The following is an 18,079-nucleotide window of genomic DNA, read 5'->3' as shown; positions in this document are numbered from 1 at the left end:
CAGACCTTTGGTAACGAAGAGCTGAATTTAGAAAACATCCTTTAGTAAGGTCCTTATCTTTTTGATGACCTTTGTTCTGCAAAGCCTGTAGGTCTGCATTGTATTGTGCACCAAACAAACTTTGAGCCCATTATAAAAATACCAACTTTAGACCTTCCACTTTTCTCAAAGCTGTAGCAACAATCTGGCTTTGAAATAAGTACTGCTAACTCTTAAAGAGTTAATCTACAAGACAGCGTAGAAACATGGGCGTAGAAACACGAGGAGTAAAAGGGGGCGCTGGGGGGGGGGGGCGTGTTCACAGAGCACGTTGTCCTGGGTGCAGGTGTGCACTATCCAGCGCCTCTTTCCTTACCCACACTTGCGTCCACACAACATAATTTTTTCCACTCCCGATGTGTAGTTGTCATTACTCGGAAATAGTAGTGTATTCTCTCTGTTCCATATTAAACTTCTCTTTCGACGACTGCACTTGTACCAGTCTTTGGTCCGATAAGTGGTCGTGGTCCGCCAACTCGTGGTCTGTTCCCTAGAGACCACCATCTAGAAGTGGTCGTCTAATGAGGAACAAGAGCTCCTTGAACAAGCTTGTCACCCAGCGAGGCTATGATCTTCCACCGACGTCAAATAGCCAGGAGCTTAAGTCCATCCTCATTAAAACATTTTATCTTTTTTAGCTCTTTTTCCCCCTCTATCTCTTTTCACCTCTCTCTCTCTCTCTCTTTTCTCTCTCTCTCTCTCTCTCTCTCTCTCTCATGTTGCTATTAATATTTATTTGACATTTTGAAATTGGGGTTAAAGAGTCTTTTTTGCCCCTTGATTTGTCTCTAAAAGGAAACTAACAAAAATATCGATCGATGAGGCTATTAACAATTATTGTTAGCCTATATTTTAACATCTAGATATAAACACCTAGATTTTAAGTTTTCCATATCTCATTTCAGCTTCTTTTAGTTCTAGATATACATTTAACAATAAAAAAGTTGACAGCTTTCAAACAAGCTGTTTAGACGTTAGTGTATAGATCTGTGTTCAAGTGTTCAAGACCTCGTGTATATGTGTGTGTTCATGTTAGGGGCGTCGCTAGGAATTTTTCATCGTTTTGGGGGGCCGGCGGCTTGACCTCTTTGTTGGCCCCTGCATTTTGCGTAATATTTAATTTTTAATGTAAAAAAACACCCATTTGGGGCCCGGGGGATTTTCTAATGCTCCCCCCCCCATCCTAGCTACGCCACTGGCTCATGTTCAAGACCTCGTGTATAGGTCTGTGTTCAAGATCTCGTGTATAGGTCTGTGTTCAATACCTCGTGTATAGGTCTGTGTTCAAGTGTTTAATATCTCGTGTATAGGCCTGTGTTCAAGTGTTCAAGATCTCGTGTATAGGTCTGTGTTCAAGTGTTCAAGATCTCGTGTATAGGTCTGTGTTCAAGTGTTCAAGATCTCGTGTATATGTCTCTGTTCAAGTGTCTAAGACAATGTGTTGTGTTTTTTGAATTTTTATTGAACTAACATACAATTTTTTTAGATTCAATAAAATCAAGTTGTTGTTTTTTTTTTTTGTGTGGATTTTTTCATGACATTAAATTGCTTTAAAATAAAGTTACTAAAACTCAAACACTTTTAAACACGCCCCAAAGACATGAAACAAAAAAGGGTCAAAAACGACAACTATGTATCTTCATATTGTCCAAAAAGTTTTAGAACGATTTCTTTTTTTTTTAGTCAAAAAAGATCATAACTTAAGCCAATCGATCACCAACGATCATAACTTAAGCCAATCGATCACCAACGATCATAACTTAAGCCAATCGTCACCAACGATCATAACTTAAGCCAATCGATCACCAACGATCATAACTTAAGCCAATCGATCACCAACGATCATAACTTAAGCCAATCGATCACCTGTGACAAGTCAAAAACTCGCTGTCAGAGCCACTCAAATTTATCACAGCATTAATTATTATTTTTCATTATTTATTTATTTTATTTTAATTATTTCCCCATCCTACCCCTAAATTCTCCACCCGCACCACCTTTTCCGCTCCAGGCTAGACTTAGTTGACCACATTGGAGATAGCTAAAGCGCGTCCTTTCATTTATCTGCCCTTGATCGGGGAAAGGTAAACACACAATCTCTTTTGTCTTGCCCGCCGGATGTCTGAAGGACGGTCGCGGTTGACACCACCTTGGTTTGAATGCAAGCTAATCCTTCTCCCCCCCCCCTTCTCTCACGTCTCTCTTTGATCTAAGAGATTACCCTGGTCAACACACCGCGTGATATTCCAAGGGGCGGCTCCCACCTCGAGTCAAATCCACCCACGTGTAAGATAAATCTTAGCCTAGGGCATTTCCTGTGTCCGCCCGCACTTTTCAGTCTTATATAAAGTAAACCAACTCAAATCAGACTCTCCTTCATTCTCATTCGAGGTGAGCTATCGAGTCTGGACTATATCATTTATTCTCACTCCTAGAGGAATACCTGGTGGTAAGCCGAACTTAATCGCAAGTTCCATCTTAATTACTCTGTGTATATTTCCATTGGATTTTATCATGTGTATTTTGCCTAGTTCATTTATATTTAATTAGTGCATTGTGTATTTCTCACTGGCGTAAGTAGAAAACATAAACATGTCCTATGTATTTATTTATGTATTGCATTAATCTATTAATGCTACGTTGCTCAATTGATCGTTGATGCAACCATGTATAAATTTGTACATCTTAGTCTATTTCCTTTATCTCGGCTGACAACCGTGATAATTTTACTAGCGCACTAATACTGCGTCTAGAAAAGAGATACGAGTTATCTCCCCTGTAGTGAATTGTCTCCCCTGTACTCATTTTACTCTAATGAGAGTTGCGCCGCTTGAAGGGACACCATCTCCATTCAAGCACGCTTCATTGTTCTCGACCCACTGTCATATGTAAACAAACCATCTGGGTCGCTGACCACCACCCATCCTCCCCCCTTCTTTCTCTATCCACCTGTGTTGTTTATTTGAGATTATTATTTCCCCTTCTATGTACATTTTTATATTATTATTTCCCCTTTTATGTACATTTCTATATTGCTACTATCTGCCATCTATTTTCCCATATCCCATTTGTCATCATCTCCTCATTGTGCTCTAAAGCAATTTCACCAATCTGACGAATGCACCTCAGTCGAGGGCATCGATAAGATGCATGAGAAACTATATCACCGGCGTCCCTCTATCCGCTAGAGCGCCACCTCCAGCTGCAGAACCTCAAGCCAGGACACAGCCAGCTGCGACATCAACAGGAATACCAGCTAAGTCAGAGGACAAAGTGACATACTCTCTTATTAGGTGCAAGAGTGATGATTAAACATAGAATATATTAGAGATAGATTGCAAACCCTCCCCCATTTTATTCTTATATGAAAAGAGATACGAGTTATCTCCCCTGTAGTGAATTGTCTCCCCTGTACTCATTTTACTCTAATGAGAGTTGCGCCGCTTGAAGGGACACCCTCTCCATTCAAGCACGCTTCATTGTTCTCGACCCACTGTCATATGTAAACAAACCATCTGGGTCGCTGACCACCACCCATCCTCCCCCCTTCTTTCTCTATCCACCTGTGTTGTTTATTTGAGATTATTATTTCCCCTTCTATGTACATTTTTATATTATTATTTCCCCTTTTATGTACATTTCTATATTGCTACTATCTGCCATCTATTTTCCCAAATCCCATTTGTCATCATCTCCTCATTGTGCTCTAAAGCAATTTCACCAATCTGACGAATGCACCTCAGTCGAGGGCATCGATAAGATGCATGAGAGACATGTCCTAACTTGTCTTTATTTATCCGCAGCCTCCCTCAGGTGTCTGCCTATTTATCTATTGGATTAATCACCTATTTGCTATCAAGAACTATTTACCTGCCTATTTAGGTGCTTAGTGCTATTCAGCACTGTATTTGCTATCGAGAACCTTCTACTGCCTATTTATTCATCGGATCAACGATCTATTTACCTGCATCTGTGCTTAGTGCTATTCAGCACTGCACTTGCCTACTGAGATCTACTCAACTCTACCACTTGGCGCTATCGGCATTGCCCGCCTATTCGACAGCCCACCTGTCAAGCTATTAGGTGCGACGTCCCTATAGATTCAGATCTGTGTGAGACGTCATAGCTACGCCAACCCTCTGCAACTCACTGGACATATCCTGTCAACTACGCTGCCCACGGCAGATCAGCTCTGCCCGCAGTAACCTTGTGCCCACGGTAGCCGGCCACCCGCTCTACTGTGCCCACTACAGATATTAGATTTTGGGGATTGAGACTCCACAAGAACTATATCACCGGCGTCCCTCTATCCGCTAGAGCGCCACCTCCAGCTGCAGAACCTCAAGCCAGGACACAGCCAGCTGCGACATCAACAGGAATACCAGCTAAGTCAGAGGACAAAGTGACATACTCTCTTATTAGGTGCAAGAATGATGATTAAACATAGAATATATTAGAGATAGATTGCAAACCCTCCCCCTTTTTATTCTTATATGTATATTTATGTAAATAAATATTCTTTATTTTAATTTTTGTATCTATCTTTCATTGCTTCGTCTCGTTGCGTGTCTGCTCCCGATTCATATGCTGATAGGTTGGTGTGTGATAGCTTTAAAAATAATCATCCCCTAGACATTAAACGCGCCAAACACACGTCACATTTCACCACATGTCACATCACCAACGATCATAACTTAAGCCAAACGATCACCAACGATCATAACTTAAGCCAATCGATCACCAACGATCATAACTTAAGCCAATCGTCACCAACGATCATAACTTAAGCCAATCGATCACCTAAAAACATATTTTAAATCCTCAATTCTTTTTTTTTTAATAAATAATTTACTTAACTTCCCTTCTGTTCCTCTCCTTTTTTTCTCTCTCTCTGATTTTCTCTCTCTTTCTCTATTTCTCCTACTCTCTCTCCTGCACTCTTACATTTTCTCTTGCTCAATTTCTTTCTCTCTTTCTGATTCTAACTCTCCTCGTTTTAACGTATCTGATGACATCTTCAAAACAAAACACTCTCTCGGGATGTCACTAAGCATCTGATGACATCTTCAAAACAAAACCATGTCTCAAGATGTCACTAGGCATCTGATGTCCTCTTCAAAACAAAACTCTCTTTCAGGATGTCACTAGGCATCTGATGACATCTTCAAAACACTCTCTCAAGATGTCACTAAGCATCTGATCACATCTTCAAAACAAAACACTCTTTCAGTATGTCACTAGGCATCTGATGACGTCTTCAAAACAAAGAATTTCTCTCAAGACGTCACTACGAAACTAATGTCGTCCTTAACACAACAATATAACGTAGAAAAGTATTTGTTTGCGACTGAATCGAAAGGGAAAAAAAATTACTTTGTACAAAACTCCTCGTCGTTTAAATCCCCCTCCCCCTAATCAAACCTTACACAAAGTTTTATTTTTGTTTGTTTGTTTCAAGAAAAACAATTCATCGTCACGTGATCTGCTTTCAACTGTCAACTACGCATCTTTATAGAAGAAGAAACAAAACTCCAAACTAATTCTCAAGAAGTAAACTACTTTAAGTGATGTACATAGACCCTCTACGTGTTTGTTTGTCTGTTTGTCTGTGTGTACATAGCATATTTAATAGCTACATACACTCCCACACACTCACACACACATCTCTCTCTTTGCCTATTGTTGAAATAAATACTCGATACTAATATCATTTCAAAAGTAAAAACAATTTTGATTCTAGGCCTTAGAAAACAAGACATAATAGGTCAAGAACAATTTAAACACTGGCTAGATAGTTACATATTTAAACACTGGTTAGGTCTGGATAGTAACATATTCAAATCCTGGCTAGGTCTAGATAGTATCATAGTAACATATTTAAACACTGGCTAGATAGTAACATATTTAAACACTGGCAAGTAACATATATAAACAATGGTTAGGCCAAGATAGTAACATATTTAAACACTGGCTAGATAGTAACATATTTAAACACTGGCTAGATAGTAACATATTTAAACACTAGCTAAATAGTAACATATTTAAACACTGGCTAGATAGTAACATATTTAAACACTAGCTAAATAGTAACATATTTAAACACTGGCTAGATAGTAGCATATATTTGAACACTGGCTAGATAGTAACATATTTGAACTGATTGAACACTGGCTAGATATTAATATATTTGGCTAGATAGTAACATATTCGAACACTGGTTTGAGGGCATAAAATTGATATATAGATGACAAATTAACACATTAGATCAAAGTTCTATAACTCTGAGGAAGAGATGTAGGTTTAGTTGCCTATAATTTTTGTGTTTTTTAGGCTGCAATTTACTCAAAATCTAGCAACATTTTTGAATCAAAGAAGTCCACACTGAAAGAAATAAATCAGTTCTAAGAACGGTAATGAGTAGTAACACGCTGAGATACACAAACATCTGCTTGTCTCCCTTCGATCACATCTAAAGAGTCGCTTTTGAGTAACCAAAGATTTTATTTTCACAAATGGATAGAATCCAAATAATCGTGCAGTCTGTATCCTACGGCTCTTTTGCAGAGATGTGGCGTTTTTTTTTTATAATAATTATTATTTGTTAATTTTTTGGTTTCGTTTTCGCTGTTTATTTTAATGAGACTTTGGTTTCATCTCATATCATTATGGAACTTATAGGAAAGACAAGCGAGGACTCATGTTCATGAAAGTACATGAGAAAGTGTTTTATGGCACAAAGTGGGTTTTAGTATATTATGTAAGATTTTAACGAAACTCGAAGTCCAAATCAAGTACCCCCTCTATGTCTGGTCCATCAAAGTCCAACAAGTCGGTCATTGTCAGTAACAATATACCAAGATTGTTCTGCACCTGTCGTCGAAGATTGGTCGGGAGGCGATGGGGAGTAGCAGAAGCGGTCATGGAAGCGTAAGGATTCCTGCCAGCAGCTGAGTGAATCACAGGTCTGGGTCTATTGAAATTTGGTCCAAGAACCGACGCCAACATCAACCAGCCAACTTTTCTCACGTGTTCGGGGTCCAGGAACCCCGAGCCCGAGCTGCTGACTACGTCACTCAGTTTCCCGGATGCATCTTTAACTCCATCGGCGACCTGGCCTGTTGCTTCTTTTGCAGCCTCAGCGACATTCTTCATGGCGTTGCCAGCTAACTCGCCAGCCTTACTCACAATCTCTTTCGTTCCGTCGCCAACATTTTCAGCCGCGTCTTTTGCCCCGGTGGCTAATTTCTCCGACACTTCCTTGGCTGCACTGCCCAACACATCCCCTGCATTCTTGGCGTCGTCGACAACGTCAAAGTCGTCAAGGGCGTCGCTCAACTCCAGAAGATCAATATCGGATGATTCTTGTGGATCCATGTCTTCAGCAGCATCAAGCACTTTCTCGGCGACAACGTCAAGGTCTTCAAGGGTGTCGCTCAACTCCAGGAGATCAGCATCCGATGATTCTTGTGGATCTATGTCTTCATCGGCATCAAGCACTTTCTCGGCGACAACGTCAAGGTCTTCAAGGGTGTCGCTCAACTCCAGGAGATCAACGTCGGATGATTCTTGTGGATCCATGTCTTCAGCAGCATCAAGCACTTTCTCGGCGACATCTTTGGCTGAATCCACAATGTCGTCAGAAACACTGGCCATCGCCGCGATAATGTCGCCAAGCTCATCCTCATCGTCAATATCCATATCGCCATCGACACTATCTGCTACACTTTCTCCCACATCAGGTATTGATTCCTTTATGTTGTCCCCAAGACTTGATAAAGTGTCTTTCACGCTGTCCCCAGCATTTGAAAGGGCATCATTTATATTGCCGCCAACATCGGACAAGGCGTCATGTACATCGCCCCCAACATCGGACAAAGCGTCATGCACATCTCCACCAAGATCGGACAAGGTGTCGTGCACATCTCCCCCAAGATCGGACAAGGTGTCATGTGTATCGCTCCCTGCGTCAAAAAGAGCTTCTTGAACACTTCCTAAATCTGGAAGGGCGTCTTTGATATTTCCTACAGCGTCAGATGCCGCATCCTTCACTGGATCAAGCTGCTAAGAAAGAAGAAATGCAAAGACCTATATTACTTGAGAATTAAAAAAAAATGTCTACAAAGATATGTGAAACCTATAAGACTAATAAGGAACTGCACAAAGTATCTAGGGATACTGTCATCCGGTGCGATACATTTATGATGTCGCTTTTCCTTTCAAATAGAAATGAAAAATCATGATACAAACGTTGAATTCTTTTTTAATTATTTTGTTTTACATATTATCACAGGGGTTCTCAACGTGTGGCTCGTGACCCCCTAGGGGCTCGATTGACGATTTGCCAGGGGTCGCCAGAGACCATCGAAAAAATAAATAGTTTTGTCTATTCTTCTATTGCTGTGTCTTTGAGTGGGGGGGGGGGGGTCGAGGCAGAGTGTGGGATTGTAAAGAGGGGTCGCCGAGCTTAAAGGGTTGAGAATCGCTGTAATAATTATCACTTTGCGGTCCGCGTCCTTTTGGCGTAGATGCTAGTGGTGATTTTTGTAATGAATAGTTGTTCCAATTAGAGTGAAGTACAAATCATTACATAGTGAGTAAACAAACTCGTGATTGAGAAGTAATAACGATTGACTCTGTTAATTAAGAGCATCCAAAATAAGGTGTTAATTCAATTATTCTATTCTTTGAAATTTTAACTATAAATAAATAATGGTCTTCAATTATATTTTTGTTACAAGTAGACGATTTCAATTTTCTTTAAAGATATTAGAATCTATTTTGCATTTCATTTACGAAAGTATTAACGTTAAAATATATATGAAATATATTATTTACAAAGTGTTTTTATTTACTGATGATAGAGTCAGTAACACTTGTACTAGAGTGGACTAGAACATTTCATTGGAAACTTAATACAAAAGGGCTGACACAAGGAATAATGCAAACATATAATAGATGTACAAGGCAGCATCAACATTGTGAAATAAGGGAGAGCATTGACCTGGACACGAACCAGTGACCCTCCGATTCACCTCCTAGTAGCAACGCAGAGCCAAGAAACTATCCGGATCTCAAAAATATATATAAAAAATCTTTCTGATCAATGGCGTTCGCAAGAAGAGCCTATCACCCAAAGGTCAACTGTCAAATGCCCGAGCCAGTCGCCAGCCCCGAAATAACTTCCTTCACCAACAATCCAAACAGAGCCAACACATACATAACCTTTAGGCAAATATTAGATTGTATTCCAATGCCCGGATTATAACACTTGTATTGATTGGTGTAACAATCTCCCCTAAATGTCTAGTTCTACTTTTTTTTTTTTTGCAATAGATTTTAAATTAATGTAAAAAAAAAAAAAAACGTGTTTAATGCCGTCAGTATATTTATTAAACACATTCAATTCTTCTAGACTTAGCTAAGGTTGGGCTGTCGCCGGTGCGACTGGCATATAATATCATTTCCCCCTCCTATCAAAACTAACTTTTCGTTAAATTCTTTTTTTAAAGCATAATTAAATATATAAATTTAATGAACTGTAATCATTTTGTTTTTAATTTCCTTGCTTCTGACATTTTTATAATTTGGTGTTACCCCCCTGTTACCATGTAAAGTCCAGATCGAATGGACTTTGAGGATGTGGCCACTGTCATTCTCACGCTGGATAGTTTGGTTTAAGACTGTCATAATTTTCACTTGAAGATGCGAACAATAACTTTCAGAACAAGGGGAAATCTTCAATCCAGAGGCGGTGAGCAAAACGTGCGCCCTGGGCAAGAAACTTTATAGACGCCCCCTTCCTCCCATGAACATCACATAAAAATATAGGCCTATAAATATAAAGTATTTAATAGTAATATAATACAAATAACCGTAGAATGTATTACCTAACTAAAATATCTACAATAATGTTTTGGCGCATTTCTGCTGTGTGGCGCCCCCACCCCTCCCCGAGGGTGGCGCCTGGTGCATCGTGCTCCCTTGCCCCCCTCACTACGCCTCTGCTTTCCCCTACCCCTTTCGTCTCTAGCGAAGCCACTAACTGTCATCAAATTCAATTATGATCAAACCATGACAAAGAAGAAAAAAAAAGTCTGAATGTACTTTTCTATTGATAACTAAATGAAAGAGTATGGACCGTAGTTCTGCTGTTTAGAACACTTACAGCAGCAATCAGCGCTGTGTTTATCATGTTACTTGCAGACTCCAATGGCTGGCCCTCGAGAGCAGATTGACTTCCTTTAGTCTGCATAATTAGGAGAAAAGAAAGGGGACATCATTATTATTTCATTTCAGGATTTTGGAATACAAGTCTATTTAAGTTAATAGGTCATCTGTTTTTTTTTTGTTTTTTTTTACAATTTAAAAACTAATTTAAACACACGCAATAATGAGTGCTTCTGTTGTTTTTCTTTTTCACACTTTATTGTAACAGAGATTTTGACCAAATATTTTACACAATCCTTTCCATTTTACCTTTTTTACAGTGCTTCTTTCGTGCAATTAAAGCTGGAAAAAGCAAAGTTCTCCATCAAACAAACTATACTGTATGGCTGATGATGTAATGGTCATCAGTTTCTGTGGCCTACGACTAACAAGGCTGTCATATGGCCAGCACAACGACCAACCACCTTTACTTTCCCCAAATAATGTCAGATACCCTTTAGAGCTGGGTACAAACGCTGTACAAAATGTCACTGAACTCGTTCTCCTTTTGTATAATGATAAACAGGAGAAAGTAACTCTCTATATATACATTAACTAATCAAAAATGTAATCTTAAAATATTTTTGATATGTGACACATAGTTGGCAAATTATTTACTACTAGTCGACCGGCGGCATAGCATACGCCGTTATTTTGCAGGGCCGGTCTTAGGCCACTGCAACCTATGTGACCGAAGGATCCGCACTTTCATGGAACCCGCGCTAATTTAAGGTGTATAAATTATTAAATTAAACCATTTTATAACTTAAAACAGATTTCCCGCGCACTCCTGTCGATTTACCAGGAGCTCCTAGAAATCTCCCGAAATTGCAAAATATACGAAAAAGTTCTTAAAATATACGGAAATACATAAAAAAAAAATGTCATTTTGGGGTGTCATTCAATATGGAAAACGTCAATCCTACGCGCTATTAATAAAAACAGCATTATGCATTAACCGTAATTGTGTAATCAGTTGAAAGAAGCTTCTTGCGCCTCAAACTAATGAAGAATTACTTAATGTCAAAATTTCTCAAAGCTAGATTGAAACATTGGGTAATTCTAGCTATTGAGAGGGATCTATGTGGGAAACAGAATTATTATGATATACTGTATGACTTTGCTACACGCAAGGTTCGTAAAGTAATTCTGTACGTAGTAAAGAATGAATAAAATGCATAGACGAATTTATTTTCTAATACAAACTCTTAAATTTGACTTATTGTCCGCTTCCCTACCCAAACTTGGTCCCGCGAAATCCGTTTCGAATGTGTCGCCACAATACTTAAGTCCGGCCCTACTATTTAGTGTTTGTAAAATGTTTAACATGTTTCGTATGTTCCTTCAGAGTTGACGATAGTTTACTTCCTAGTCCAAACCTCCCGCATGGGATGGGAGCGGGCAGGGCTTGACAGTCCAGCGCGCAGCCATCCGTAGCGAGCTGTGAAAACGTGTTCTCTCCCCCCCCCCCTCTCTTGTTTTTTTTTGAGGGGTGACTATCCGCAGAGAGTGATCTTTGCTTTACTTCTTGTTTGACCTGATTAGGGAAGAAGAGAATTATATATATAGAATAGATAATGCAAAAAATAAAGTTAAATATCCGCTTGATTTAAAAGTATAATTTATTTGCACAAATGTGTAAATAATATTTCCAGACGATCGAAAATGTAATGTTAACCCCGTCATAAAATAAACAGTGCAAGAAGCTGATTAAAAGACATACAGAAAGTTATTTCCTTGCCGACAAATTTTTACAGTTCAACCAACAAAGTCGACAAAAGAAAAATGGATCAGTGACCAATGCACTATAATGAGCAGTAGCTTGAACATTAGCAATAGCAAAAAAGCTTTAACTAACACAAGAGAAATAGTCTAGAACCACAGTCTTTGAAGGGACGAAGACTGAGCTGGTTCGGTCAGGATGTAAGACACGACTCAGCCCGAATAGTCAATTCTTCAAGGTACAGTCGCTGGCACATGCCACAAAGGGTCGTCCAAAGAAAAGAAATGTAAAAGAATGGACCCGGCCTTTTTCATCTTGCTATCCTGGTAAGAACATCTGCAGACAGGGACAACTGAAGGCATCAGTCACAGCATCACTACGACGAAAGTCAAGAGACAAATGATGATGATGAGGCAACAATCAGGGAAATTAAATTGACTTTATGAACAGGGCCGGATTTTGTTAAAACAGTGACTTACAGTGACTTATCTTATCTTATCTTAACTTATATAATACAGACGTTACTTCAAAAAAGAAGATGATTACGCCCTACGCGTCATGCATTCAGTCATGAATATTAACCAATGACTTAAATTCTGCCAAGTCACTGGTCTTCCTGGCTAGCTCAGGCAACCCATTCCATGCTCTAATAGCACTAGGGAAGAAGGAGCATTTGTACACATTTGTCCTAGCCTATGGGACGAGGAATGTGCCTTTATCTTTGTGTCTTTCTGGGCATCTCATTAAATTTTGTTCTCGTATTGCTACTTTTAATTTTTATTATTGTGTCATGAATTAACTAAAGTACTAATGGTGTTACTCCAGTGAAATGCCAATATTCATAATTAAAAGGACTGACATAGATCCTAAGTATCTATAATTTTAAACCATTAGAAAAACCATGCAGCCATAGAAAAATGTTTAAATTTAGCAGCACTTGAATAAAATATCTAAATTGTGACATGTCTTGTTAGAAGTTAGGACAAGTTGTTTTATATTTTTATTTTTAATTTATGCGATGGATGCTATTTTTAGTAAGGGGATTGTGACGTCATAGTACGCGTTCTTGTTTCGTCCCTTCGTGCTTCCTGTTTCCTAGATAATACTTACAGTTTCTGGTGTTAAATTTCCCGTGGCGTGTAGGCCCACGAGAACGCCCGCAGTGCCTAACAGGCCAACCAGTCCACTGATGATGGCCCACTTCAGGGCTGTGTTGGAGCAGGTACTAGCCGCTGCTAAAGCCGGGGAAGCCTTGAGTACAGCAAAAAAAAAAAGAGTTGAACAAATTTGATAATAATAACTCAATAACTCATAATATAAATCAAAATAAAGATGATTTTATTTTTATATCAGTTTCTCATTTTAATACTTAGCTAAGTCATGTGGGCCTATACATATCGAATTTAGACTACTATGTTACAATTTTGGTACTCCTCAACTAATGTAAACTTTGGGAAATTTAAACAAATGCGAATAGTCCCGAGGAGTCAATAACGAATAAATATTCGCATTTGAATATAGTTAACACCATTAGCATTTCAGACAGGAGAATAAAAAGCAAAATAAAAATAAAAAAATTTTTATAAGGAAAAGAACAGCAGATTTACAACCATATATCTCAATAATTGTAAGACTGGTTTCCCTTATTCTATATCAAACAAAATTAATTTAATTAACTAGTTTATTTTTTAAATGGTTCATACTTTGTCAGGGACGATAAATAATTGTGCAAAGTTGTATGGGAAGTGGGAGATAGAACTTGTACGAGATTTGTACCAGACAGACAGACGGAGTGAGATGGTATAAGCTTTGTAATTAAAAAAAAAAGTAAAGTAGCAATAATACATGAAATACTGAACCAGAAGTTGCATATACAAAAAACATAGCCTATCAAAACACTCAGACACTAATTTCGTAGCGTATTTATGTAATATTGCGTCGATGTATTATGTGTAAAAGTGCTATTTCTTCCCTATGGCCATTACAATGTGAAACAGGTTGCCTGAATCAGCCAGAAAAAACAATGATTTAGTAGAGTTTACATCTCTAGCTAATATGCAAATCTAGAACTTTGAAACACGTGAAAGATAATTAACTTTTTTTAAGAACGTCTCTAGCTTATAAGATAAGATGATTGATGGATAAAAGAAGATTGAAGTCTAGAACGCAGATAACAAATATTCTCCCCTTACAATTAACGTTCCCTGTTATAATAAAACGCATTCTCCCATGTGAAAGTCAAATATCTATTTCTTTTCACAAAACTAATATGAACTTTGTCAGCCTGGTAACACGTGATTTCTCCCACACCCAATCTTGGATCAGGCTGAAATGTTGCACAATTATTTTTTTTTACATTCCAGCGCATATATAGTTCGTCCATTGTGGTTCGATGATGACCACTTTTGTAATCCAGTGGACTTGACTAATAAGTTGGTATAAGTTGAATGAGTTATTGTTCGTAGAAAGAAACGTTTGTGAATAACTATAAAACTTATTTTCATAACAGCACCATGGCACAGTGGTTAGTGTGTTGGATTGACGAGGTCTTACCCCTCGAGTTCGATTCAGGCCATGCACTTTTTTTTAGAAATGCATTTAAAAAGCGATCACCAAGATACCCCCTTCTTTCTCCGACTGGTACAGACAAATGATAGGATCATAGTGTATTGAGAAAGCTAAAAGCATGAAACAACAAAAACAATTGGTACAAATATTTGTAACCGCACAGATGTATTAATGTTCTAGATCTATTACACATTTAATTACATCACTGATCCAAACTACTTCATACAATTACACTTTTAGTAAGCTTTGTTGTTGTTTTTTTTAGAAAGTATTTTCTTTTTTTAGTATTATGAAAATCTAAAAATCCACGTTTGATTCTTTGGGAGTGTTTTAGAAATTATTAAGATTATCGGAATGGATTATAATCTGCAAAAATAGAATTAAAAAAAAATAAATATAATATAACTCAGAACTCTCATTATCAATAATAGGTTGTTTCATTTTGTTTTTTTTTCAAGTGAATAACAATGCTAAATGATCCTTCATTATCAAGTCTCATTGACTCCACAATAATTCTTCATGGAAAAAGAAAAGAGGCAAAGTTTTGCTTCTATGATTTGTAATCAAAACAAATTCGCTTGAATTTGAGTTTTTTGTTTTGTAGCCATATTGAGCTTCTGTTACCCACCATAGGTTCGCCTCTGCAAAACATACAGCAATCTCTCAAGACGCGTCATTGCACATTATTCTTAAGTGTGAACAAATCAATAACAGAACTCTGTTTTTTTGGCCGCTTTGAAATAACTAAAGCGTAATAAAAAGTGTCGTAATAATAAGTATGTATTTACGAAACAATATTTCTGAATCTTAAAGCTAGTTTGATCTCCTTGAGCTGCTCGTGATAATCTGTTGCTTTAATAAATGTCGCATCTGTTTTCATTGTCTTCTGTATAAAGACAGAATGTAAATGTATTTGACTCACTTATTACAAGTAAAGTTTTCAAACACTACAGAGACTTCATTAGAAATCTACTTGTGACACTCATTATGTCTTTGAAAGTGGCAAACATTTTATTGATTTTTGTCCTATTGGTTTGCGGAGATACTGGCCAGGGTGTTGAAAAACAGAAGAGAGGCGTTCGCAGTTCACAGCCAGGCCTGACGCTACCTGAGATAAGTTTTGACTTGACGCACGTCATGGCGTTTTGCAAAGATCTCATTGAAGAAGTGCAGAAGTTGATCTATCAGCAATGTCCCATGATAGCCCCTGGAGGACAAGAGAAAGGAAAGACTGACAAGTCGGAGGGTTGCCTCAAAGACATGACACCTGACAACCCAATCTGTGGTCTGTTGAAAGCATTGAATGGTCTGTTAGAACAGGGCAAACAATCTTTGGGATGATTGTGACAAGAGAAACTCATTTTATGTAAAAAAAACAACAACACAGCTCTAAGTTGTTGTATGTTTATTATATCAATCAGAGTTGTCCACTTTTAATTAATGTGTGAATAATTTAGAGAAAACAAAAAGACTATTTCATGAAGCAATAAAAACCAAGACCTATTTACCTGTTGATGATATTTTTCAATTGTTGCCAATGCGAAAATTAATCCACTGATAAAAGTTCCTGTATTATTGTTCTTAGAGAAATACAAAATTTGTTTTTTAACATTTCACGAAACAAAACCTTAACAGTCTTTATAGAACAATAAATGAACCCATTAAAACAGAGACAAAACAAAACAAAAACATGTTGTCAACAAAAACAAAGCACACTAAAATTTACTCTGGAAATGATAATAGAGGTTTCTCTTTTAAATCAAAGGGTCTGACAGGGAAGGAATAAAACGCTTACGAGGAAGTCATGTGGCTAACACAATGACCTACAGCCTTTACTTTCCCCTACTTGTATCAGGTACCTTGTAGCAGAGTGGTCTTAAGGATGCAATGTTCCAAAACAAAAACTGCTATTATCGGCATTGGAACTCACCGGTTTTTAAGTAAATAGTGATTAAAACTTTAAACATTCTTTGTTTCTTCTGTTACATTATACCATGACCTATATACAAAACATAGCATTCATAAATAAGAATATACAATGATCTGAAATTAATCAAACTAGCGTGTAGAGCAAGCATCAGAGAACCAACTGTTACAAAAATATTAGAGCTTTGAAGTGCAGAAGTCAGTGAGCGTTTCAAAGTTTATTAAATTTTTCATTTTCTAAATTTAATAATAATATTTTTTAAGCTAAATACCGACCTCCCTTGTTCATATCTTTGTACATAGTGAATTTGGGATATGTCTCCTTCTGTCTTAAGAGACAATGGACGCGCACAGAATGTAATATATGGCTCCTTCTGTCTTAAGAGACACGCGCCCAGACTTTGAGACCTTTTCTAGGTACTATATATAGGAATCGTGGCTTGCCTATGAAGCTTTCTTAAGTTTGCTGGTTTGATCCTAAACGTTACTACGTCTGGCACCAAATCATTTTAGGAAGCCGATGTAGGGAATGCCTTTGTTAATAGCCCAAACGTCCAAATGGCTCCAGATTTTTCCTCGAAGTTGACTCTGGGAGTTTTAGCAGCGAAGGCAGAGAAGGTTTAAAAGTACTCCCTTTCTAGATGCATTGCTTTACTTGGCTGACAAGTTCTATAAGCCCAAATGTTCCGGTTTTAGAGAGCCCAGCGATCTATCTCACCTTTGTGCCTATCAGTACATTTGCCAGGTTGAAAATCTAAGCCACATAAGGAAAACAAGTTCTGAGCTTTATCATCAGAGGCTATATAATTATGTTTTGACTTTAAAAAGTCATAATAAAAAAAAAAAACATAATGATATTAACATAACATATAGCCAATAATGGTTTAACAAAGCTGCATCCCATAGACGCTTAAAGACCATCTGAGATGGACCAGACATCTAGAAACAAACATTTGAGACCAAAAACAAGCAAAATATAAGATACTTAAAAAACAAAGCTTCTCTAAGGGGATGTACTCCACATTTACAACTATGACTCTCAGTAATGTAGAATGTATTTCCCTGTTTCGATATCAATGACGTAATATATAAATATTACCATCTCATTAACGTACTATACTGTGTAGAAACTGGAAGCTACTAGAATGTAAACAATTTCATGTTTGTATCTTTAAAATCGGTTTCTTTTTTTTTTTGTTAATACTTCTTTGTAATTTTCTGTTCGTACCGACATTTCAATGGTCTTGAGATTAAGTACATTTCAGTACTTCGTCCCTCGGCGTCTTTGTCCCTCGGCGTCTTTGTCCCTCGTACTCTCTTATCTCTTTCACTGTTTCTACTTTCTTTACTTTAACTCTTTCGTTATTTGCTTTTTCAATCGCTCTATTCAAGTGAGAACTTCATGGAGGAACCTGAGTGGAACCTGGACACGGATCTCAAAAACGGCTCTAACGATTTTCCTAGAAATTTAACACCAGGTGTGTATCATTGGGAAAAGAATGACTAGCTCGTTGGCCACACATGGAAAGCTCTAGTGACCGTTTTAATTTTTCAAAGTAAAAAACAGAAATAAATGTAAATTTGGCTAGAGAAGAAGGAAATATTTATTCATTCTTC

At 37.8% G+C, this 18,079-nt stretch overlaps 1 protein-coding gene across 2 annotated transcripts in view; it reads right to left on the bottom strand.

The window, feature by feature from the left end:
- Nucleotides 1-5,746: 5,746 nt before the first annotated feature.
- Nucleotides 5,747-18,079, bottom strand: part of LOC106052656 (uncharacterized) — a 36,755-nt gene continuing 24,422 nt past the window's right edge. The window contains exons 2-4 of one of the 2 annotated variants that reach the window (XM_013208084.2): nt 13,079-13,219; nt 10,205-10,285; nt 5,747-8,100 (exon numbers count right to left, since the gene is read on the bottom strand). In XM_013208084.2, the coding sequence (XP_013063538.1) occupies nt 6,805-8,100; nt 10,205-10,285; nt 13,079-13,219 (1,518 nt within the window). In that variant the 3' untranslated portion in view covers nt 5,747-6,804. The remainder of the gene's footprint in view (nt 8,101-10,204; nt 10,286-13,078; nt 13,220-18,079) is intronic. The other variant, XM_013208085.2, reaches the window with a different exon arrangement.

The sequence above is a fragment of the Biomphalaria glabrata genome, chromosome 6, assembly GCF_947242115.1.
Source record: "Biomphalaria glabrata chromosome 6, xgBioGlab47.1, whole genome shotgun sequence".
Taxonomy (NCBI): domain Eukaryota; kingdom Metazoa; phylum Mollusca; class Gastropoda; family Planorbidae; genus Biomphalaria; species Biomphalaria glabrata.
This window is presented reverse-complemented; position numbering and strand designations above follow the sequence as displayed.